At 38.9% G+C, this 26,291-nt stretch overlaps 2 protein-coding genes across 2 annotated transcripts; both read left to right on the top strand.

Annotated features, from left to right (window-relative positions):
• The first annotated feature begins 1,829 nt into the window (after window positions 1–1,829).
• On the top strand, window positions 1,830–19,921 carry fyna (FYN proto-oncogene, Src family tyrosine kinase a). The gene is made up of 12 exons (XM_072365572.1): window positions 1,830–1,986; window positions 9,122–9,378; window positions 11,353–11,449; window positions 12,747–12,845; window positions 13,047–13,150; window positions 14,250–14,399; window positions 14,509–14,673; window positions 15,355–15,534; window positions 15,881–15,957; window positions 16,767–16,920; window positions 18,030–18,161; window positions 18,415–19,921. Exons 2-12 carry the CDS (start codon window positions 9,132–9,134, stop codon window positions 18,621–18,623), a joined length of 1,614 nt encoding a protein of 537 aa, XP_072221673.1. The 5' UTR covers window positions 1,830–1,986; window positions 9,122–9,131; the 3' UTR covers window positions 18,624–19,921.
• Window positions 19,922–23,682: 3,761 nt separating this feature from the next.
• Window positions 23,683–25,468, top strand: LOC140270539 (E3 ubiquitin ligase TRAF3IP2-like). The gene is made up of 5 exons (XM_072365709.1): window positions 23,683–23,801; window positions 23,882–23,950; window positions 24,584–24,688; window positions 24,996–25,070; window positions 25,184–25,468. The coding sequence occupies exons 1-5, from the start codon at window positions 23,754–23,756 to the stop codon at window positions 25,352–25,354; spliced, it is 468 nt and encodes a 155-aa protein (XP_072221810.1). The 5' UTR covers window positions 23,683–23,753; the 3' UTR covers window positions 25,355–25,468.
• Window positions 25,469–26,291: the final 823 nt, after the last annotated feature.

Genomic DNA, 26,291 nt, shown 5'->3' with positions numbered 1-26,291 from the left:
GGTGAGAGTGAGAACATGGCAACAAACAGCAGACTGAGGATTAGGGTGACTCCTTTTAACCCGCCCTACCCTCCATTTTTTTACCCCGAGCAAGCTAACTAGGCCACGTCCATTGTTATGATATTCTGATTACATGCAAATCTGTAATTACTGTGGTGAGTTGCAATTAATATGTAAACCTGGGGACAAAGCCAGTGGGGCATTAAGTGTTTTCGAATAAAAACAAAAAGGTTAAATTAAAAAAGAGATATTTTCATGTGCAGTGCTTCAAACAAAGGGAATTTGATATTATTCTTAAACATAAAGCATTTTTAGGATGCTTTGAATAAATAATTCACTAAATTGTGATATTAATTTCAACATCATCTTTGATGTGAAACTTTAAATCATGGTGGACAGTTTATCATAGCCCTGTTAAGAACCTCTCTGGCCCACAACAGGCTGATCTGCAGAGAATATCAAATTGTTTCTGACACTGACGTCAGCAAACCCCCAAATGTCTGATATTTACCTGGGGGGCTTAGATATCTGGCAGAAAATGTGTCAGAAATGTTGGTAAATGGATTAAATGCTAAAGTTATGAAGCATGATTAAAAAACACTGAGGAACTTTTGGATTTCCTCTATTTTGAACCACAATTATTGGAGCAGATTTAGTTTTGGGTTGGTTCAGGCATTAGATTGCACTTAGGGGAGGGAGACAACCGTGCAGTAGTCTGTCCTACTATATATTTATATATATATATATATATATATATATATATATATATATATATATATATATATATATATATAAACGGTGTTAAATATGGCTTCTATGTTACAAATTATTGAATGATGTGGTAAATCTGGTAACTTCAATAATAATTATTCTCTCCACATCCATAACATCTCAGAGTTTAAAATACATGATATGTTCTGATTCGGGAAGCAGAGAAACGTTCGTCCTTCAATGTTGCGATTCATGTTTCATTTTGCACCCAGGATGTTGTCAGTCTGAATTTTTCTCTTTCACTACTGAGGGACAAACGCGGCTTTACAATCTATCTTGCTCCACTGGGCTGTTTTTAATCTCGCATCGTTGTTTTTAATCATTGCAAAAAGGGCAGCAGCTGATTTCCACCCTTACTAAACCTCCGGGTTAAGAGGAAAACTCCTGTCCAGAGTAATTGTTGAATATCCCAACACGCACAAAAGAAAAAAAAATCCTGCGCACACTAGACTTGTTTTCTTTTGAGTCTGTGTGGAAAGCGTGTTTCTTACATTAAAAATACACAGCGTTGGACTGTACCGAGAGCTCCGAATGACTTGGACAAGAGCAAACTGTCAGCGTTGCCCTGTTTCGCAGAGCTCAAAGAAAGGAGAGGTGCGCCGTTATTCATTGTGATCTCTCATTGGAGGAAAGCGGTGTCAATCAAAGTGATTGGTCAGTGTAGATCCGCATCAGCTGTACGCAATAACAGCTGCGTCAAAACAAGTCGAAGACGAACCGGATTTTCACGCAGCCTCTTCTAACCAAAATAAAACCCCAGAAGAGCTTCGTTTTTCCGTGTTTATTAGCGGTGCTCATTTGTGTGCTTGTGAAAGCCGCAGTGGGATCATTTAAGATCCAAGAGGAGTTCAATAAAATTTGGCCAACTGTCATTGTTGCTCTTTTTTTAAAAAAAAAAACAACAAGTAAATTGTTCGTGAAATATAATGAAATAGGAGTGATATTAGTGGCGTTTATGGTGATGGTAGTTTTATCTTGAAATCCATAAGAGGAAGTGTTTTTCTTTTGCTACTACAGTAACTTGACGGTGTTCACCGTCGTCATCATCTGTACACACGGCGGCGACTGCTTCTCCGGATTTGGCAGGGTCGGGTCTCCCACCGCTATTCTCCCTCTGTGCGAGGAAAAGACACAATTGCAGAGGAGAAAAACATCAGCGAATTCCTCCACATACGTCCCTCTGGAAACTCCGATGGATTAGTCTGATTTCCTGAGGTAAGCGTGGTTTTTTGTTGTTGTTGTTTTTTTTGTTTTTTTCTAGCGTTGAATTCCAATCGGTGCACCCGCCTTGGCCCCTCTTTTGCTCCGTGGGTTGAATCCATCTCGGGAGAGAGCGGAGGAGATAAATAACACATTTGGAGCCGCCGTAATCAAGTCATTTGTTCATGCAGGCTTTTGCAGGTGCATATATGTGTTTATTGAAAGATAACTTTGGCCCCGTGAATGGAAAAGAAATGTTTGGTTTTTTGTTTTTTTTTAATTGTGGGTGATGTTTTGCCGTGCTGCGATTCACGAGAGGGGGCTCTTGCGTTGCAGCAGCAGCAGCAGCAGCAGGGATAGGTGCGTTGCAGAACAGAGCTGACCACTGAGGCCGTTTACACCACGGCCAGAACGACCCGAACGCAGCCTCCTATTGATTCACCTCCAAACTAATGATCATATTCTTTCAGCTAATTGCATTGTCACGTTGTTAAAGACCCCGGTAAAGCTGCTTAAATCGGGTTATCTGTTCTGTCTGGAGGTACAGCCATCCATCTTGTAGGCAAACGCAGGGGACGATGAGCCGTGTGTGTATGGCTGCGAGCCCACTGTTACCCATGTGCAGTAAGTTAGGGAATAGTTAGTGCGTTGGCAGGCAAAGGTTCACTCAGCACCCTGAAGCTGTGAGTGTTTAGTCTGTCCACGAGTACGGTTGTTTCGCGTGATATGTCACATTTGAATGAGAGGAGTTGCGTAATACGGTTTATGCATCATGTCCTCTCTGTCCATTAACTTAAATCTACACACCAAAGACTGACACACAAGCTGGTAGAACTGAAGTACTGCAACTAGTAGTACTGCTTTTGTTGTCATTATTAGTATTAGTATTATTGTTATCAAGTCTCAGCAGAGTAAGCCTTGATAGGTCACTTTGGTAAAAAAAAATTTTAAAAAATCTATTGATTTACAATATATATGGTAGGTCAATACATGTCAGTCATACAGTTACCACTTGGGACTGTTTTTATTTTTTATTTTAGGTTTAGGTAATTTTGTCAGTCAACAGAACACCCATAAAACAAAAAAATAATAATAATCCAGCCTCTACAAGTGTTTTCTTTATCAGTTAAAGCATGAATCCATTTTTGAAGATGCTTGTCAAATGGGTTGATTTACCACTTTTCCCCCACTTTGTCCATACATTATGTTCAAACTTTAGATAGATAGATAGATAGATAGATAGATATATAGATAGATAGATAGATAGATAGATAGATAGATAGATAGATAGATAGATAGATAGAAGCTCCTCCACCTTGATTTCCATAAAAAACTCAAATTGATTAATCTAAATGACAATGGTAGTCCATTGCAGTAGTAGCTTCTGTGCTTCGAATGATCAAATGAATCTGGTTGTAGACGAAGTTGGCCAATAATCTTAGAGATGGGAGTTTGGTTGCTGCTTCATGTCTTTTTTTTTTCTGCCAAACATATTTCGCTTACAGTTTTAAATCACAGAGGTCGACAGCAAATGTCCACAGCCTCTGAAATCTACTGCAGCACTTGTCCACTTCATGGCTCATGCCTTGGTTTGCATTTTAACGCCATCTCAAGTGGGATTCTGTTCAACTAAAACACAACACTGGACTTTTTACACTGAGTGTTGCCCTGCACTTGCACATGAAAAATGGAAGGAAACATTTAAACCTTAGTTAAAACTGTCTGGCATAATCTGCTTTTGTTTCTGGAAAAAACGTTTGCTCTAATAAGCTCTTTTCTCCTAATTGCAAAGTGTTCATCTCCGAGGTACAAATCTCACTAACTGAATGGATATTTACAAGGGGCTGAGTGATTTAACACCATGACTCAACACACTCAACTGTGAACATTGTGACACTAAAACGCAATTGGGCTTAAACCCACATACTGTATGAAGCTCAGCTGTGGGTTTTATAACTGGCTCTGTTCATTCACTACATGAAGAATGCTTTGAAAGCTTTAACACTACATTTCATTGTGCTCATAATCTTGTAGCAAAGTGCAATGTGGCCATTGTCTTGTTGTTGATACACTGAATGAACTCACTTGTCTGACACAAGCAAATGTTGTAACTATTCAGAGAATGGCAGCCATAAGGAGGAGACTGTCAGTTTTGTACCAAATCCAGTAAACAGAACAGTGTGTTTCACATGCATTGAAATGGCACACAACTGAAAACGATACTCTTTTGCGTCTGTCTTTGTGGAAAGAACAAAAAGTCAAATTTCTGGCTCAGATAAGGTCAATGCAAGTGCGATGTCAGTGGGTGGGGTGTGGGATGTTCGACCGTGACTTGTGCCATGTCAGTGTTCTGAGAGTAAAAGGCCCATACATCAAATTAAACAAGGCTGTCCTGTTTGAGAACTGTGTTGAATTGCAAAATGATTCTGTATTCTGGAGTGATTAGTAAGTTATGTGTGGTTGAATATTGAAGACATTCCAGATTTGAGCATGGCCTCTCTTACCAACCAAATTCCAAAGGCTCAGAGACTGTTTTATTTTTCCAATTATTAGATTTAACCCTAATTTTGTATCACTAGAATAGGTTAATCTTGTTACTAAATAGATATTCTGCTCCCATTTTGCCCCAAACACCAAGTATATGAAGGTATCAGATGACCAACTGAAAGAAAGGTAGCTACTCACTTCTGTCATATCAAAAACGCCCCTGATTTCAGCTTGTAAGATAAACCCATTTGTAAGTTTAAGATTTTTTGGTAGATGTTTTCTAGTTTTGAATTGGAATTTGAGAGAAAGCAAATACTTTTTTTTATGTAGAAAGGAGCCGCTCTTGTTTCGAAGTGTGACAAGACAAGATTTTGTTTGTCCTCAAAGGAAAAAAAATGTTTTTCAGCATTTAGAAAAGCCTAGTCTTTTAATGTGAAAATAGCATACATACCGATTAAATAAATTCCATTCTTCAAAATCTAAGCAACACTGATTTATTTTAAATGCATTTTATGAATTGATAAATGTTATCAGTAAAGCTGTTGACTTTTTTCCCATCCACTTATTGATTAGTAATTAAACAGTTTAAGATTGTATGGACAATTAAAAGCAGTACCGCTGATTGTTTCAGCCTCAAACACCATGTTTTTCTCCTCCATAAGACTGCACATATGTCCGTTTCTCAGGCCTTTCTGACCATCTCCTCTTTAATCAATTAGCTACACTGAATGACCCTGACATTCGCGTCCTTTCAATTTACTTTATTGATTGCAGCTTTTCTATAAATGACCCATTCTCTCATTATGGCTCCCAGCACTGTGAATGTTATTATAGATGATTAACGTTTGTGCTTGCACGGCATCAAAATGCAGTCATTGTGGTAAATTAATTTCCAGTTGAGCCCAGTGGTTGAGATTGTTGCACCAATTCTCTTCCTGCCACGTTAGCTAAGAGTATACAACAGATTGAAAAGAGGAGATTTGATTTTTACAGTCCTGACGACTGTGTTTTTGTCTTAAAGTCAAGTCCTCCCACTCTCTCATCGTCTTTGCCATTTGCTGTTAACTCTTTTGTAGCAACAACCCTGTCCCCACAGGACCGTCATTCTTATCACGCCGTTGTGGCCCTCTTTGAGGCAAGCTGTTCATTTGGGGATGAAAATAGCACAATGATTGTTCTCGCTGAGGCTGAGGTGGTCATGCGATACCCAAGGAAAGGAACAAGTCCCGAGGCTGCGATACCATCATCTTCTTTCTTTGGGGGTAACGTGCCGCAGGTCAGGCACTGAGCTGCGCATGCTACCATGTGTCTGTTTGCGTCTCCGTCATGCTTAGAGAACTCTGAGCTAAAATCACATTGTTTCATGGGTTCACCTTTTAAAATGATACATGGTGTTGACTCATGCATAACATGCTTATGAAATTGTTATTTTGTTACTGTGAAAATGTGATAACGCTGCCTGTTGCTGTTGAATCCTCTTGATAAATCTGAGTTATCATTTCTGTGGTGAAACTTCTTGTCCAAAGAAGGCTAACTGCTGTCTCAAATCACAGTGCACACTCACATGATTCATGTTTGCAAAATGAGAAGTGAGCTTAAAAAAAAAACCCAAGGCACTTAGAACACTTATTTACAAAGGGCCTAGACTCTGTATAGCAGAATGATTTTGTATATGTCAAAGCTACAGAAGTCCCTGGCCTTTTTACCTGAAGAGCCAGACGATTTTAATAATCCCCACAGGCAGCACGAAGACATGAGATCTCCCTACATTTACTCTGCTCCCTCCAGGAGTGAGGCAGTGCTATTTCAATCACTGCAGATACACCAGAAAACAGACCTTATCCATTGTATTCCAGTCAGCTCAGAAGATATATTCATGCTTGTGGGATTCTTCATCAAAGCAGTAGTAGACAATGTTACAAACTCTGTATTCATTAATGGAAAGACTCGACTGTTTCACTTAATTCTTCTATTGTATTCATCTGAGTGATTAAAAATGATTATTTTTTCCATTGATCAGTTATCAAAAATTGCCTATAAGATGTCAGAAACACAGTAAATACCTTTAGAGCATACATTAAAAATGCCCTTATCTTCAAATAGCTTGTGAATAACAGTCAATCAAACAATCGCGTTTTATAAGCTGTAAACATTTTGCAGATATGGCCTCTGTAAACACCAGAAGATTGGAGATGTGAATATTAATGTCAAATAAGATTATTTGATATCTTTAGGATTACTGGAGAAGCTGGAGTTATCCATCTTGTCTTTCTTTCTGCAGTCTCAGCTTTGGTCAGGGATCATACTGTAATGCTGCTGCTATAGCTTTGTTTCTTCTTCTGGGTATTTTATGGGTGTTTTATTGGCAGTCATGAATCACAATGATCTCTTTCTCTCTGCAGTGGCTCCCTTCTTGTTAGTTAAGCAGAGCAGAGCAAATATTGTCCTGCCTGGAGGAAAAGAAATCCGGCACAGGGGGTGATTTTGAAGTTGGTGGGCATGTGTTTTCTGTTTCAGAGACCCTCAGGGTACAGTGGTAGTGGGCTGCAGATAACGCAGCAGTGATTTGTAGCTTACATTCGCTTTGCCAAAGCTATCATTTTCCATTATTGCAGCATGTTGACAGAGAGAACAGCCACATTAAAAGACAACAGCAGTATTGATAAGCAGAATTTACTTAACAGTTCTGAAGCAATCATTCTTGACTTGAATTAATTTGTTTGGATAAGATGATAATACTCAAAACATTTTAAAAGACAGTCACAAGAATCATGTTACTTCTCAATTTTATCATGGGATCCTTAAGAGGAGATCTGGCCTTCAGCTAAACTACCTCTGGATTAAACAGCTATAACAAAAGTACATAAACTAGCTCCCCTTGACCAGCCACAATAATAAAATGTTACTTATTTTTGTATCTTGTATTAGCATCTAATATTATCAGCTCATAACAGGCAGAAACTAAATGTAAGAGTTGTAAAGGCAAATACAAAAAAAAAACCTGTATTGTTATAAATACTCAAATCTTTAAAACTTAGTTTGCTTTCACAATGTTCTTACTTCCCCCACCAATTCACTTAGCCTTTATCAAGATGAGATAAAGGCTTTAAACTGAAAAGCTAATGTTTAGTGTTTAAAGGAGGGCAGCTTAGATGGGATACTCGTCTTTTTTCCATCTGACATGTTTGCTTTGCCTACAAGGGCTATTCTCTACTCCAACAAATGTGCAGTAATGACACCAAATGGAAACCTTTTTATTTTCCATTTGCCTTAAACATAAAAGGCTTTTGAATGAGTCCACATGCTTAAATTTCATCCTCAGCTACATGTAGTGCCTCACTTTACTGGAACCCTGTTGCTCACAGTAAACAGCGAGCGACACATCTGTTCACACTTTTTTCCTTTGTAGGCATTTAGTAGTAAATGTAAAACAGGCCCGAAGGACTTCAGTCACATACTGTTGAGCTTTGCTTGTGACCATTAAACTCCAGTGCTTCAAAGCACGGCTCTGATTCCAGCTCATTTTGGGGATCCAGAAGAAGTTCCTCATAGAAAAGGCTTCCAAAACATCTTTTTCAGAAATTTCCCCAGTTTGCTGTGTTGTCAGTGAAAGTAAAAGGTTCTGTATAAAGAAAACCTTTTTAAATATAAAAGGATTATTTTTATTTTAATCTCTATTCATGTTATTGAAAAAAACCTTTTCTGTGTGTGTGTGTGTGTGTGTTATTCCTCACAGACACCAGACATGCCCTTTGAGTTCAACAACCATGTTTTATTTTGGATAGTAGAATCTTTAGCCATGATCAGAAGAGATGTTTCCCTTATCCTATGTCTGCTGCAGGGCCACTAGCACCACCTCTCTCCAACCATAGACACTGTAAACAAGTATGTTTCCAATTAGTTGTGTCTGAAGTCGGCTGGCTGCTAAAGTTGATGAAAGACGACGCTGCTGTCAATGGCCTTTTCCCAGCCATGTTTTTCCGGCTTTCAGAGCATAAAAGGGGTGCACCTTCAGTCTAGATGTTCATTAGTTTAACTGGGTCTATAAAGATGGTAAGGCTCTTTTTAATTGACATTGCAGATTGCCTTACTCATTACAGAAACTGGTTTAGCTTTGCTTTAGTGAGGTCAAATCCTCCATCGGCTCCCCTCATGAGACCCAGTGTAGTGCTAGGGAGCGATTTGCTGTTGAGGGGCAGTTAGTTTTAACTCAGTGCTCAGAATCCATAGATGTGTTTGTGTGTGTGTGTGACTCCTTATAAAGTAAACTAAAATAAAGTGCATGCCTCGTAAATGCAGCGGATGGGTCTAAATTCCTTTCAAATGTGGTCATGCTAGCACGCCATAGTAAGTTGCGGTGTTAAATATTTTTCCAGCAATTTAAACTGAATATTCTCTGCCTAAAGTATTTTACTTCCTTAGTGAAGTGTACAATGGTTATATTAGCTTAGCACATATGTTCCGCTGTTTAATTAGCAATGTGTAAAGTATCCTTTTTAATTTTAGCCTAATTGAAAGATTTTTCAGATGGCTCTTTAACTCTCAGAGGAAACTCTGAAATAATGGCACACTGAATGATGATTTCCCCAGCGGAGACCGCTTTTGAGCTATTATTTCACCTACGTTCATTCCGTCTCTGTGTCTTTCTCTCTTCACCCCACAGACAGTAGAGAATGGGCTGTGTCCAATGTAAGGATAAAGAAGCAGCAAAACTCACTGATGACCGGGAGACCAGCCTTTCACACAACACGAGCTACCGCTATGGGTCCGACCCCACGCCACAGCACTACCCCAGCTTTGGGGTCACCACCATTCCCAACTACAACAACTTCCACGGCGCGGCTACACAGGGAGTGACTGTGTTCGGAGGAGTCCATACGTCCTCACAGTCTGGGACGCTTCGGTCTCGGGGAGGGACAGGTGAGGAGGAAACAGTTTGTCCGGGATGTCAGCTGTCTGAGAGTCCATGTACGATCTTAAAATATACACGGCAGAGTTTGGCTAAGCCGGGGCTCTCTGAGGGCAATTTTTTTTTGTGCAGGTGTTGAAGACATCCTGACACTTCTTTTCAGTGTAAACACTTGCAACATTGGGGCAGACAGTATATTGTTAATGAAGTTACATTATTGTTTTAGCCGTATATCCACAGTTTTTAGAGTTTTCTGTCAGTCTTGTATCTATACAGTAAATAACAATGTATGGATAACAGGCACTTTGCTTAGAGCAAGGTAGTTTTAGAGAGTTTGTGCTACCACTGAAGGAACGCCTGGAAAAGGCGAGGATAGGATTGTTTTCAGTGTTGCCAGCTAAGTGGATTTGTTGCTAGATTTACCTACTGTTTATACCCCCTCCACAGCTCTTTTTCAAGAGAGCGACTCGCGACAAATCCGGTGACTTCTTAGACAAACCTTAGATATTTTATAGAGAAGAGAGTTGCCAATGTAGCCCTGTGAGGGCATGATCTGTTGTGTGAGCCATGCTCTCACAGCTGACAAGTGGACATTTACATGTCCATTTAAAACATAAGAAAGGTCTTTGCAAGAAAGAAAAGAAGTGTATAATTTATTTGTTTCCTTACCAAATAATTCTGAAATATATTGCTGTCATTAAATTGGTCACATTACAAACTGTTCAATAAAGATGAAAATATCTGCTCGCTTTCGGTTTTTTAATATTCGGCTTTCATTAAATATAACAATAGTTATATTTCTTTTTTTGCTTCTTTTTACAACATAAACACATGATTCTTAGCTTGTATGTATTGTGTGTATATATATGTTGTCTTGCTTTGATAAGTTTGTTTTTCCGTAGAAGATATTCTTACACAGCCTGCAAGTTAATGGAAAACACGGTGACCTAAATTATTGCCAGAGCTTACATCTGACAAGCAGAAAGACCGGACACTGTGCTGAAGAGTTCAAAACTGCCTTCACTGTAGAGGAACTGACTTTACAGGCTGCCATTTAAGATTTTAAAGATACATAAGGATGTGTAAAGAATATACAAACAGCATTTCTTGCTTTGATGTAATTTATTTTGGGTCTTTAGTCTCACAGTACTTAAAGCTTGTCTGTATCAGCAAGGTCAGCGCCATCAACTTGTATGAAGAAGAAATTACTCCCGGAGGGCTGCTTGAAGCAAAATTTTGTCTAAGATTGTAAAGTGAGGACTTGGCTGGACGGCAGGTTTGGCTGACACAGAATTCGGGCCCTGTTGCAGCATTGAAACTCTTGTAGAAGGATTTAGATCAAACAAGAGCATTAAACAGTTTCAAGCTTATTAAATAAAACATACATGAACTGGAGACATCTTAATCAATTGAAAAAAAAACTGTTGATTTTCTTCTTTCATTTACATGTTTGAAAGAAATACAAAATAAACCACCTAAATAATCCATAAGAACTTGTTATATTCATTTCAAGTTAGGAAATGTAGTGACTTTTTGCCAATCATAAACAGTGGCTAAGGTCTTTTAAGTCTCTGAAGAATGTGGGCTGTTTTTTAAAATCTTTAAAAGGAAGTTTCTGTGGTTTCTACTCTGAATACTGCCCACATTTCCTCAGCAGTTCAGTCTGCCCTCAAGATGTTTGGACAGCTAAAGGCCTGGCATTTTCTGGGTGGTAAATCTGTGACCGTTTGAAAATAAGACATGGAGTTGTGTGGAATATTTCTAAAAAAAAAAAAAGAATGTAGGTAAGAGTAGGTTGTAAAAAAAAGAAATAAACAAAATGGCAGTAGCTATTTGTGCAGTTACATGAGAGGCAGCTTATGGGTTGGACAGATGAACAAACCCAGCAATAAAAACACAATGAAAAAAACCAGCATAGATTTAATCCGTTTCAGTCTCTCTACTAACTCCACCCACCACATGTAATGTTTTGTATTTTTCTCCAGGGGTGACACTGTTCGTGGCTCTGTATGACTATGAAGCCCGGACCGAGGATGACCTCAGCTTCAGGAAGGGGGAGAGGTTCCAGATCCTCAACAGCACGTAAGTGTGAAAACATCTACATGACAGCATTAAGAGGGTGGTGGTCGTGCTTTCCTTCCCTGCTTTTTGTCTGTCATGCACGCCTGATGGTTGCATTTGGGAGGAAATGTTGCCACATAGGTGCAGATAGAGGAGCAGGATATGTGTTAAAACTTTGCCTGGCATATGGCAGATTTAGTCTTTTCCAAAGGTGCTACTTGTAAGTATTTCATTTTGAAAGGGCAGTCGCAGTGCAGTTTTTTTTGCTTTATTACTTTCCTCTTTAGCTTTAGCTATGCTTACTCTACCTTTAACCAATCACAGTCCTTGGGTTGCACTTTCCTTTTAGATTTGAATGAGCCATCCTTTGCCCTTCTTTAAAAAAGAAAATAATCCCTCCATGTCTCGAGTCACTCTGTATCTTGTGAGTCTGGCTCACTTACTGACTATTTGCATTACTCAGACAAAGATTTAAATACATGATTTTTTTAAATTCAGAAATCACGATAGGATGTCTCTGCTTTTACTTGCACTGAAATCATCCTTGAACTATTCAATTAAAATGAAATGTGAATTTTCCCTTTCTCTGTAAGTAACAGTACACTACAATTAATCTGATGCTGTTGTGTATAAACACTTTGGAAACATGAAAACAGAGCTCAGTGTAGGTGTTGTGTTACCCATGGCAACGGCAGAGTGACATTTTAGGAGGAAATGCTCTGCCAAATACTGTTTCCTTGTCAAAATGTGCTATCCTCTTAAATAAAACGGAACCAAAAATTTGAATTAAACTAGTTATCCCTGCTACGCCTAACTAGAACCACACCTAAGCCTTAGCTCATGACACAATAGGGAGGCACTGCATAATACATATTTTCATTCAGGAGGAAAACTATATGAAATGGTGAATAGACTTCAGTATCTGGTGTCGCTACCATGTACACAGATTGCACTACTTCTCTGTCTCTGTGGATGTTTTGGATTGAAGTAAACTCTTCTCTCAGTACACTGATTGACACACATGATGTCCCAGTCTAATTGTGGTGCCAGACGGTTAATTCCCAAAGTAATCTATAAATTAGGAAAACTAGGTTTTAGAATTTGACTTTCCTTTTTTTCGATTCACTGGGGCTTCAAATAGCTGCTAGAAAACAGCTGCTTTGAATGTTGTTAACACAGGTGCCCTCCTCTTGTCATCCTGTAAATCTGTGCATCCACTAAAATGCAATTGTTTTTTTTCTCTATTGTGTGCAAATTTCAATCCATCTTTCTGTTCCAACACGCATTTTCTGTCTACCCTTTGGCACCCTCCTTTCAGCGAGGGAGATTGGTGGGAGGCTCGTTCCCTTACTACAGGTGGAACTGGATACATTCCCAGCAATTACGTAGCTCCTGTGGACTCAATCCAAGCTGAAGAGTGAGTGAAACTTCTTCATTTGAACATGCAGCCTCACACACAGCCGCATCCTGGGGAGTACAGTGGCATAATCAACAGAAAGCTTTATACATATTTAAGAACTCATCTCACTGCCTTTTGTTTCATCCAACATACTGACACAGCCACTACAAACAGAATATTTGAAAAACATTCAAAACAAAGTCTTTTTTTCCTCTGCAGTTGGTACTTTGGTAAATTAGGTCGAAAGGACGCAGAGAGGCAGCTGCTTTCCAACAGCAATGCCAGAGGCACTTTCCTCATCCGTGAGAGTGAAACAACCAAAGGTACTCAGACCGAGCAGCACTGACATGTTGAATGCTTTTAAACTTCAGGGGAAGCAGACGTATGTATTTGTGAACAGTGTTGGTCATCTTACTTTAAAAAAGTAATTAGTTACAGTTACAAGTTACTTCTCCCAAAAGGCAATTGAGTTAGTAACTCAGCTACCTCATTGTAAGAGTAATTAGTTACTCAGCAAAGTAACTGTGACGATATTTTTCATGTTCTATACGCTATTACGTTCTATAACATCTTTGACGTCATATAAAGATGTTTATATTAACTGATTGAAGAACAAAAACACTATATACAGTATTTTAGAACATTTGGTATTTATTTGAACTCAATAGATTACAGCCTGCTATGTTAGCGTGTGTTGATGTGAGGTGCTTCATAAGATTGGAGTTGCTTGAGGCAGACGTGGATTAAGTCTTTTTTTCCTTGGCATAGCGTGCATGTTACATAAACATTGTTGCCTTTAATTTCAATAAGCAAGAAGTAGTGCCGGTTCCTCCTGTTTGAGAATGCTACCTTCGAATTTCCCTGGCTCGTCGCCATTGTCGCTGTCTTGTTGTGTTTGGCAGTCAGAGCATATAGTGAGACAGCGTGAGCAGGGCATGATCCCCCCCCCCCCCCCCCCCCCCCCCCCCCCCCAGTCAATCTTTATCGCATTTGCAACAGCATCATCATCCCCACCCCTGCTCTCTCCGGGCTGCTGATGTGTGGCCAAAACCTGACACCTTGCGCTTCATTCAACCAAATTATAATAACGCACCACGTCACATTCTCAGTAATGCCAAGGGCGTTGCAACGATGGGAAAAGTAATTAATTAGATTACTCGTTACTGAAAAAAATAATGCCATTATACTCTAACGCCTTTATTACCAACACTGTTTGTGACTAAATAGAACTTATCAAATAAAATTACTTGTCAATAAACCAACAATAGAGTCATTGGACCAATGTCAGTAATTTTTCTCCCTATTCATTGCATTAGGTGTTGTTCACAAAGCACTGTATAGATTAAAAGTAATAGTTCTCCTGCATGCTAAAGCACCTTTTTAAAAAACAACTTGGTTACTCTCGTGTCATCCCTCTTGCAGGGGCCTACTCACTCTCCATCCAGGACTGGGATGACGTCAAGGGAGACCATGTCAAACACTATAAGATTCGCAAACTGGACAGTGGAGGCTATTACATCACCACCAGGGCCCAGTTTGAGACACTCCAACAGCTAGTTCAGCACTACTCTGGTGAGACTAACACAAATTATTAGTACAAAAACATCCTGACGTGACAATTCTAGTTCTTCTATCTTTCTCACTTGTACTCACAAATGCTGTTGCTATACGTTTTTTCCAGCCAGGGCCGCAGGGTTGTGCTGCCGACTGGTCGTGCCGTGCCACAAAGGCATGCCTCGCCTGACCGACCTGTCGGTTAAAACCAAAGACGTGTGGGAGATCCCGAGGGAGTCGCTGCAGCTCATTAAACGCCTCGGCAACGGCCAGTTTGGAGAAGTCTGGATGGGTGTGTATCTTTTGGAATGAGAGAAGATTTGGACAGCTGTGGGGAATGTTGCACAACAGCTGAATGTGACAGACATCAGTGAGAGGAATTCATGATTTAGCTGTATTGAACAGTATCCATTTTGTCTGAGGCAAGAGCTTTGAGTAGAATTTAGTATTTCAAGAGGCCTTTAGACTAACTTGCGGTGTAAAGTTTTTTTTGTGATCTAACCTTGGTTTAGACACATTCTGTGTTAGTTTTAATTCAGTATAATAAATTTTAATTGAAATGGTGTGTATCAACCTGATTTCTCTGAGTATAACTTTGTCCAAATATGGGTTAAACCAAATCCTAGCCTGAAGTCTTTATTATGACATTTTTAACCTAAAACATTTCAGTCATGCTTAAGGTCAAATATAAGATCATAAACATTTCTAGCATTAGTATTCTAGCAGTGAGATGTCAGAGTATTTCTCTTCTTTAAAGTAACAATGACCATATGAATGTAACTGGAAACTGATTTTATTTATTTATTTTAGTAGATTTCACTAAGAAATTGTACATTACTTTCATGTACAGTAATGTTATTCCATCCATCTTGTTCGGTTTTGTTATTAGATTGTTCAAAAGATTAATAACCTACCTTAGAAATAAGACCCTGATGCAATACAAACCTGCAACATCAATTATTCCTTTTGTCAGGCACGTGGAATGGCACCACCAAGGTGGCGGTGAAGACGCTGAAGCCCGGGACCATGTCACCTGAGTCCTTTCTAGAAGAGGCTCAAATCATGAAGAAGCTCCGGCACGATAAGCTGGTGCAGCTCTATGCCGTGGTGTCTGAAGAACCCATCTACATCGTCACAGAGTACATGAGCAAAGGTGGAGTCTGTTAACATTAAATGCATGAATTCTTGTTCACATCTACAAGTTTTCTATGATTTACAGGACAGACACTGTGTTGATTGAAGCAAAAAGTCTGTTGTTTTGATCCAGTGATGATCGCACAGGAGTAATTTGTCATAAGCAAAACAATAACGAAACCATGGTGATAAATTATACTCATCACTCTGATTTATGTATTTATTTATGTAAAATGTGATGCAGAAATTGACACAACACCAGCTAAAATGTGATCTGAGTTGCGATGTGAGAGCTTCGAAGACAGTAGATCTTCAAAAATTTGATCTTAACGTTTCAACATCTTTTTTTTTTCTTTTTTTTACAGGAAGTTTGCTTGATTTCCTCAAAGATGGAGAGGGGCGAGGCCTCAAACTGCCGAATCTAGTGGACATGGCAGCTCAGGTGCGCTAATATTCACAGCATCATTTTTCCACTGGTGAATTCTTCTTTCAACCACACCTGTCACCTGTTTATTTGATTGGGATTAGTTTTGCTCATCAACAGCCATTTTCTATATTTCTAACATCCATAGTTTGTGATTTAGCCTCCATGTTGGAATATGATGATGAGGTGACAATAAGGTTTTGTAGCTTATGTCTCATTCTGTAACTGTGAGTCATATCTTTCTGTGAGTTAACTGCTTGTCATCACTGGAGTTTATCTTCCAAATATAGAAATCAGATTGTTTTTTCAAGAGGTATAGATTAAGCAGGGTTAGTGTTAAAAATATTTTGTTTTAGGAAATGTAGTGACTTTTTGTCAATCATAAACAGCTACTGCTAGTTAAGCGTAGCAGGGATAACTAGTTTAATAGGTTCCTTTGTGTTGCCAAATTAGCCCATTGAAGCACAAGACCTCAGAGGATGCATTGGGGTTTATGGGATCAGTGCTTATAGGTCCTGAGGGGCAAAGCCAACATAGGTTTGGTAGCTGAGACAACACTTAGTGTTGAATGTCATGTTGAATGTAGCACCGGCCAGAGGGGTGGTAAATGTCAAAGTAACATCCACAGGAATGCCACAGCCCAAGACCCAGCACAACAGTTTCTCTGACTTCACATGGCAGTGGTTTTAATCTTGTGGTTGACTGGTGTGCCTCTCAATTGATGTCATGTGTAAGACTACATAGAAGTCTTGCTTAGCACAGATCTAATGACCTTGAAACCGTTCAGACATATTATGTTTAATGAAAAAAATAACCCGATTTCCCAGGTGGCAGCAGGAATGGCGTATATTGAGAGGATGAACTACATCCACAGAGACCTGCGTTCTGCCAACATCCTAGTAGGAGACGGCCTTGTGTGCAAGATTGCTGACTTTGGTTTGGCTAGGCTCATTGAGGACAATGAGTACACAGCAAGACAAGGTAAACTTGCTGCACTAAGTTGCACCAGCTTTTCATACAAGTTGCTAATTGCCAGTTTGGAGAGATATGAAAGCATAAGTAAATGTTTAAGAAATATCTGTACTACATGTCAATGTACAGGATGAATTTGATATCAATATCATTTTTACAATATATGTCCACATACTTATTATTATGTTGTGATCCTTCTCAAAGCAATAATGCAATTGTTATTATTTTATATAAAAAAAGATGATATCATTATAGGAAAGACATCTTTTCAAGTCTGCTTTGAAATGATTGAAAATAACTGCAACCATGAGCTGGTAATATCTCACCAGTTTGCTTAATGTCAAGAAATACAGAGTTTGTGGTTGATCCTATAATCAGGGCCAGTTTGTTGACCCTAATTCACCTGTTTTTGGATGCTCACAGGTAATATTTGTCACAGAGGTTACATAAAATACTCCTTTTTTTTAAGTATGTTAACTTTTGATATGTGTACACATCTGTTACTTTACTTTAATGTTTCCGTCATATTCTCTAAGTTCCCCAAAACCACAACATCCTCTGAAAACCTTGCCGTCAGAGGAAAAAGTTGGTGGGTTGGCAGATCGAGAATAAGTATCTTAAAGTGAGCATGATTTTGTTTTTATGAAACCAGTGTTTTCGTGATGCAGGATTCCAGACAGATAGGTGTCTTTATCAGCATCTTTCTGAAATGGAAATCAATCTGTCAATGTGATTGTTTTCTTAGTGGAAGAGGAATAGACGATCAAACTCTGGATGACGTTTAAGGGCTGTTCTGTCATGAACTACACCTGGCGGACTTCCAGACTCTATTAGTCACAACTGACACATTTAGTCACTCATTTGGTAACAATTTAAATGTTTATTTGCTTAACCTGGGCCAAGTGTAAAGTGAGACGAGGATAGATAATGGAACTGTTCAGTTATTTCTCTTGTGGGATGCTTTGATGTCTGCACTAATGAAACCACAGATGAAGGAAAAATATCTGTGCAGTGACAGCTGACCTACTTTGAGTATTTCTGCAGGAATTGCAACAGGATCACAACAAATTTGTTGCAGCAGTTTGAGAATTAAATGTCACCCATCTGGTTGGTTTCAGGCGCAAAGTTTCCTATAAAGTGGACTGCTCCCGAGGCTGCGCTCTATGGGAAATTCACCATTAAGTCAGACGTGTGGTCATTTGGCATCCTGCTGACAGAGCTGGTGACTAAGGGCCGAGTGCCCTATCCAGGTGAGATTGTTGGGCTTTCTGGGTTATGTAATCACTTGAAAGTGCTAGTTGATTGCTTGTGTTTGATTAATGCTGCCTGTGGAAGTTTGTCTGATGAGAAAGTAGGCTCAGTCTGCTAAGAAAAAATAAAAAGATAAAGCACCATGTAGCAAAATGTGCATTACACTCTTCTGTGCCATTGGCAGCTAGAAACGAGGTCAGTTAGAATGAGGCAGGAATGTGAATTATTTATTTATTTTTCTCATCTCCCAAGGCATGAACAACCGCGAAGTGCTGGAGCAGGTGGAGCGAGGCTACCGGATGCCGTGCCCACAGGACTGCCCCACATCCTTGCATGAGCTGATGGTGCAGTGCTGGAAGAAGGACCCAGAGGAGAGGCCAACATTTGAGTACCTGCAAGCCTTTTTGGAGGACTATTTCACTGCCACTGAGCCTCAGTATCAGCCAGGGGATAATCTCTGAGCACCGTACCTCTCATCCCATGTAATTTCACTGGCTTTCCACCAGAGGGAGCCAGACAACATTTCTGTCTCATAATAGAAAAGCTTATTGACTGACTTCTTGACTTCCAAACCTCAAACAAACATGTATGTCGGACGGACAGCAACAAAACAACGGTCAAATCACAGGATTTTTGGGTGGTGGGGGGGGGTGCAGGGCAACAAATGACTGCCGTGAATGAACGACATGAATTGTGTTGTGCAATTTGTATGTAATGTAAATATAAATTGCTTGGTTACTTATCTTTTTTTGTTTGTTTATTTTGTTTATTTTCATATTACTCTTGATCATTTGGGAACATGTGGACTTTTCTTTTTTTATCAAAGGCTAAAGATGTTTCAGATTTGCAGCTCATGAAGAAAAGTGTGACGCTCACAGTTGGTGACACACCTTCACATGGTAGTTACTGTTGGTAATGGTAATCGTTCGACAGCATGGACAGAATTTTTCTGGGAGTTCACTGACCTTTTTTATAAGGTAATATACCAATACTTCTCTCCTCTTCTCAAGGAACTTAGCTGTACTATAACACCTGTTTTTGCCTTTTCATGTTTAGTAATATTCTTATAATACAAGAGAATGCCTTCATGCTTTATACACACTAACTTAGCGCATCATGGGCTTGTCTCCCCAGACTGAAACTGTATGATATCTGCACTGATATTATGTGCATTCATTGCATTTCGGCTTTCATATTTTTAGATCGGCTTAAAATAACTTTTAGTTTAGTTTTATGTAGTTGAACAGAGGGTGCACCCAAGCCCCCCATCTTCAACCATTCTTTAACTGACTGCTCGGTATAATGATGATAATTTAAAGTGTATGTTGCATTAATGTGTGACAGCAGGCTGTGTCAGAACTTGTCCTTTTGCTTCAGGGGGTAAACAAACTGCCATTGACATGATGGGAATGAAGGATGTGTACTTGTATTTGTTTCTCCATTATGTGTATTTTTGAATAACATGTCGTTTACAAGACCATTTCTTAAAAAATATATATTCTCCCAGTGTTATGTTAAAGTTTTGTTTCTCTCTTTTTTTTATGTCAAGGGAAGTCTACTGCTTTGAAAACATTTTACCATCCTTAAGCATTTCTGTGCACACTTGCGTTACTTTCCATAAGTGGTAAACAAAAACCTTGATTTTTGTATCAGTTATTTTACCCTAATTTATTTGGCATTAGAAAAGTGTTTTTTTTTCCATTATTTATTGTCTGTCATTTTCTTGTACATAGCTGGTTTTGAAATAAACAGTCCTAAATGATTTTCTTGGTGCATTCAACACTGGTTGAAGCTTATTTGGCAGTTAACATCTAGCTAACACTTGATCTCTTTTTTCCCCCCACAGTCCAGAAAAGCTCACAGCAGAAACCTGTCAGTAAAATGTAAATGCAGGTAAAATTAGTGCAGTGCTAGTGACACACTGATTTTTTACAGTTTTATATAAGGTTGATCTGTAAAAAAAAAATAATTCCAATCATTGTACAACCTCTGTAAGTCTTGTTCAAGACTCTCCTATCCAATGTTGTTGAACAAGTCACACCACATTCTTGGTTCTGATTGGACGCGGTCGAAGATAGGACGAATTTGCATATAAGAGGCTGTAACACACAAGCCTCCGCACACGCCAGTGGAAAGAATCCAGCTGGGAACAGATAGGTCATTGTTATGCCTACAGACATTTAATAGTATGTAGGTACACTGATGTGTGAAATTAGTATGTGTGTAACCTTATCTGGTTGACTCTTTTCTTTTGCAGGAGACTCTGTTGCCATGTTGAAATGGAGAAATCTGAAAAAGGACCAGAACTGAGAGCATTTTCCACCACAGAAGAGTCTGAAAATTTATCTCAACTTAGGAGCTCTGAAACATCAGTAAATCAAATCTTGCCTGTCAATCCGCATGACGACAGAGTAATGCCAACCTGTTGCATGGATGCCTACAAGTTCTGCCGAAGCCCACGCGGAGGTAAACACCTGAACAAAGACCAGAGGAGACGTCCTGCTGACATTTTGCAGCATGTAGAACAACTGCTGCACACGCCTTTTGAGGGCTCTTTAATCTATTCTGCAGGAATCGTGCAAAGTGGTGCCAGAGAAGGGTGCAGTTGTTGGGGCTGTGGGCTAGATAAGTGTGAGAGAGTTAAGCCTTCAAACAGAGACCCAACCAGGTACCAGAGAAAGCTCTTTGTGTAAAAAAAAAAAGTCCTCAATAATACAGTATAATTTGTTTTAATTTAATACTATTTTTTCCTTTAACATTCAGAAGGGTGGATGAATACAGTCCTCAGTCTCAGAGTGATGTAGAAGAGGAGCTTGAGCTTCCTTTGCCGCTGAAAGCCGATGATGAGTGGCAACATCAAAGTCCTTTTGTACTTCCTCACAACTACATGGACAACTACAGTAAGTGAAATAGCTTTTCTTTTGGTTTGCCACTTTTTTGCTTTTTTTGGAATCATATGGGACATGACCTAAAAGTTGACCATGAAAAAAATATGAAAAATAATTGATTTGATAAGTGAAAAGTGATAAGTGAAAGAAAAATGTCCTAACCCAGTACCCACAGTTCTGTATGTAGATAAAATTCCTTCCGTAAGAATACACTGATATTGTGAATTACTCCTTCTGCAATAACTACTATACTGTAGCACTGGGTCTTTCGTACTCTATAGATTTGAATAATCTTATAACATACCCATGTGTAGCTACGTGTGCCTCCTTCAAGGAATGAAACTGCCTGTTTAATGCAATGTCATATGGATAAAAGAAAAGCACCAGACCTCTCTTTCTGTCAGGGGTGTTGTGCCTTAGCGACATTCCTCTTCAGGAATGACAAAAATTGAGAAAAAGCAAAGACTAGAGAATTCTAACTTAAAGTATGACTACTTCTGATTTAATTAGCAGAGACCAAAGGTCAGATAGAAAGAGCATCAAACAGATATAAGCAGACAAACTGCTCCGGTATCTGTTGCATCTCTTCGGTAAATGATCAAAGTGTGGCCACATTCAATTTTGACATCTGGCCTCAAAAGAGTTTGATTTATTTTGCAGCCTGTTTGATAATTGTTTAATTTTTGTTTTCCTTTTATAAAGTTTAATACTTTATAACTTTTATTCTTTTGAATCAGGACACATAACTGCATATCTTACTCCTCTGAGCATTCATGCATTTCGTTATTGTATCGTTCGTCCCACGGCTCCCTTCTAAAATAGTTCATCCCCACACAGTCACACCATACCATTGATTTGTTATTTTATAATATGTCTGTCAATAGATGCGTATTTGTCCCAAATTTGTCTCACTGAAGTTATTTCAGCTTCTGTGTGAGACACTCTTATGTCTGTTCTACTCAGAAGTGACATGTAATTACCAGTTTTCAGGCTCATACTATAAAAACTGGTAATCACTTTCAAATCTAATCTTTCTTGCATCTTATATTTTATCACCTGACTTATTTGAGATAGACTCTTATACACAGAATGTCTCGCACCCACCACTTTGCTTTCATGAGCTTGTAGTCTTTGTCATTTCATTTTCTCGTTCAAACTTGCTTAACACACAACTTGCTTCCTCTGAATCCTGGTTGAAAGCGAAAACTGCCATTCACTTTTGCTCTAACTTCAGTCACTAACTTGTTGAAATGGTAACAATGTATCCACAGACCTACGTCACATGATGGATGCCAGATATGACTATCCTGCACAAGAAAGGCAGTGCGGCCTCAACCCATTCAACACATACCCTCCTCACGCAGCTACCCCCCATCAAAAATGGAATGACCCTGAAAACTGGTAATCACAGATCACTTTTGAGTGGATCAGATTTATAAAAATGTCCCACATAGACGTTGTTAAATGCACCCTCCCTTCAACTTGAAATTGTGACTTTAAGCTGTGTGACAGTCCTTAGCTTTTGTTATTTTTCTTTCCAGCTGCTTCAGTCTCCACCAACATAACAGCTTTTTGAGTGACATCGCAGCTCAGAGTGGCGTCTCTATCAACGTGCCTCACTTCTCCGCCCCGCCTGTGCAAAGCTTTTCAAAGGTTAGCGTGCTGAAGCTGAGCGCGGCAGCTGCCGAGGAGTCTGTTTCACACACACGGGAGAAAAGAAGAACCATCAGTTTGCCTGAGTGTCGTGAGTCACTTTAATGTTTCATTCAAAGGAATTTAAAGAAGCAGTATAATTAATTTAGTATTTGAGAAGGATGTTATCCCCAACATATTTTGCGTGAATCCAGTAATGTTAAATGTAGGACAATTGGAAGTAATTGTGGGTATCTGGATTATGTCAGGGAATTTTATTGATCTTTTATTGAATTATATTACTGTTATCTATCTATATCAACCTTCTAAATCTTTCTGTTGAGGTAATGACTTATGTTTAGAAAAAGCGTTGGAATAGTTTGGATGTTTATTGTAGATTATTTCCCATGTAATTTACAGCTGTCAGTGCAAAGCAATCAAGTCATTAAACACCTCTGGTACTTTCAGGACACCAATTTAAACTAAGACTTCACTTATTCTTTTTTGTTGAGTCTGTCGTCCTTTGAAATTAAGAGATCAGATTTTATTGTCATGTACAGGGGAATACATGAAATTTGTCCTCCGCTTTTAACCCATCCAGGTTGGCACCTGTTGAACACGCACACACACACGCACACGCACACGCACATGCACATGCACACGCATACGCACATGCACAGGGTCACACACTCATACAGACAGATGGCATACACTGGAGTGGTGGGCAGCCAATCACAGCCCCGGGGAGCATGGGGGTACAGTGCCTTGCTCAAGGACACCTAGAACAAATGTTGCTCCAAAATCAATGATTATTTCAGGGCAAAACATTGGATGCCTCTAAATCGTGCAAAGCAAAAGAAAGAAACAATAAAACTGTGAAAACATCCACTGTTACTTTCAGAAGAGCAGGGGGAGTATGGAGCTCCCCACCACAAGATAAATACTATAATCATCTGTGCACACTATAATTTTCTGAAACGTAATTTTTTTAATCAAACGTTCAAGTTTTTGTGATCTCATCTCTCCTCAGGAAATGTTTTTATAACTTACTCTTTGGACGTGTCCTCGGAGATGGCGACCTTTGTAGACTTCCTCACAAAGCAAGGCTTTCGACCAGCTGTAAGCTGCTATGTTCTAACACAGATGTTTCACATAAAGCACTCAACATTCTGTGAACAACCACAACTTTGATTTCACAGATTGACTTATTGGACAACCCCGTTAGATGCATGGACATCAGTAAGGGGAGAGACGCTTACCTAAAAGATGTAAGTAAATGCACAGATTAATTGATTGAATTGGCTTTTTTTAATTTGAATTCGATTTTTGAAGTTTTTTTTCATCAACATCAGTGAGGTCTGTGAAAGCAACTAGACAAACACCTGGCAGGCCATTAATCTAATGACTTGATGAGCTCATTGCACTTTTATTGAATGGATTACTGCAAGATATCAAAGAAATGGTCTGGTAGCAAACCAGCAAACAGACTACTATGATTGTTAATGCTCTGAGCCTCTTAGTCCTGGCTCATTATTGATCATGTGGTTTTTAATTCACTTAATAAAATGAAAGAATACTTTATTCACCCCAGAGGAGAGTGATGGAATTAATTAATTTATGCTAAGTGCCAAGCCATAAAACAAGACATCCCGAGACACAATGAAGTGAAGTCAACATCCTTAACATACTGAAAGAAACCAGCTGGAGAAGCAGATCCACAAAACAGATCAAGAAAAAAAACCAACAAAGTAAATCCAGAGCATGATTAAATGTGAATTTGTACTTTGAAAATTAGATCATTGTATAAGTTTGACTGTATTAATTAATTATAGAATTATACAAGTATGTCTTTAAACAATGTCTAATGTGTTTCTTGTGATTGTTTTTTTAATCCTCGATAGGCATCAACCCTGATCATTATCGCTATCAGTCCCAAGTATAAGGAAGATATTGAAGGATCTGTAGCAGACAATCATGGTCTACAGACTAAATATATTCACTCAATGGTGAGAAAGAGTCATTGTGAAGGAGATCTTCAAATTCTTTACCTCACTAAAGGTAGTAAGAATATTACTGTGCAAAAAAAGCCTCATTGAAGGTAATGTAAGGGCAGTTAGAATAGGTAAATGTACCTGAGGTAATGTAATGTGTGAACTAATCGTTTTCAACATTTATCCAAATGTCTGCTGAATTCTATCTCCCTTTATGCATTGTTTAGTTTTTATAATTACTTTTAGCTATTGTAAAATCGCTTCTTGGTTCTGAAGATGACAATAAGAAGCCAAACTGAAATTGTGGATCTGATTTTGCCAGATGCAGAATGAATTCATCCAGCAGGGCAGCCTGAATTTCAGATTCATACCGGTTCTCTTCCTCAGTGCAACCCAGGTCAGAAAACATATCAATAACTATAGAACTTTCCCCCCAAATGTTCTCCTTTTTTCAGAGATTCCTTTCCATTTGTATTTACTTCAATAAATATCTCTGCACACTCCACACAGAAGCACGTTCCAAGCTGGCTTCAGAACACGCGGGTTTACTGCTGGCCGCAGGACACTGAAGATTTATTACTGCGACTGCTAAGGGAGGAGAGGTATGTCCCTCCTCCAGTCCCTGTGGAGCCCACCCTCATCATCAGGCCTGTGAACATGAGTGCTGCAGCTACACTGTGATGACGCACCAAAGTTTTTTTGCATATGTTTGCGTGTTCGATACTTTTATTGTCTTTACATTCTTATCATTTCTGTTCTTGCCATTTTTTGGGGGTTCAACCCGAAAATACTCTGTTTGTGATGTTTGAAAGTTGTAATGTCTTTTCTCTGTTTCGCAGTACTCATCACAGAGGCATCAGCCTTTTGTCCTTATGCAAAACACCATAATGTGTAACTTTTATTAAGTCCATTTGGGACTTAATACTAATCAAACTAAGGAAAAAATGCCAAATAGAATCTGCTCATCTTTTTTTCATTCCAGCTGAAAATACAATGGGTGTAAGCTTGATGAAAATTTCTGTGGAAATTAAGGAAACATTTTTTTTTGATAACTTAATTGAGGTATAAAATCTCAGTTTTAGCAGCACTCGGTTGTTGTGACTTTGTTATGTGGTTATGCTCACTACTTACACTGCTTTACATATTTTTAATATGTTTCACTTAATAATAATGTTCATGCCTTTTTGTATTCTTTTATATATAGAATATAAAGATGTTATATATCTACTCTAACTTGCATTAGACTATGGATGGAAATCAGTCTGTCCATCAACCAGTTTGGTTGATTTTGATTTCAACTGAAATAATTGCATCTCCAAGAACCTGGAAGCCAAATTGTGTAGGAGCTTATTGGCAAATGTAAGCAAGCCAACTGCCAGCTATGGTTAAGATGATAAAAATTAAACCTATTGTGTATAATCCATGAAGCATTCACAGCAACAGTAACAAAGTGGTTAAAGCTGATGCACATTGCAAAAGAGTCACATGATGGTGCTGCATTAATGTTACTACTGGACATCACTTTTCCATCCATGGTTGAAGTGATGATTTTGCTAACTGTTTGCTCTCATGACACCTCATGCCATCAGAAAAGTAATAGGTAATCAAAATCAAATCC

The sequence above is a fragment of the Leuresthes tenuis genome, unplaced genomic scaffold, assembly GCF_036924035.1.
Source record: "Leuresthes tenuis unplaced genomic scaffold, fLeuTen1.0.hap1 SCAF_15, whole genome shotgun sequence".
Taxonomy (NCBI): domain Eukaryota; kingdom Metazoa; phylum Chordata; class Actinopteri; order Atheriniformes; family Atherinopsidae; genus Leuresthes; species Leuresthes tenuis.
The sequence above is the reverse complement of the archived record's forward strand: the minus strand, read 5'-3'. Positions and strand labels throughout refer to the sequence as shown.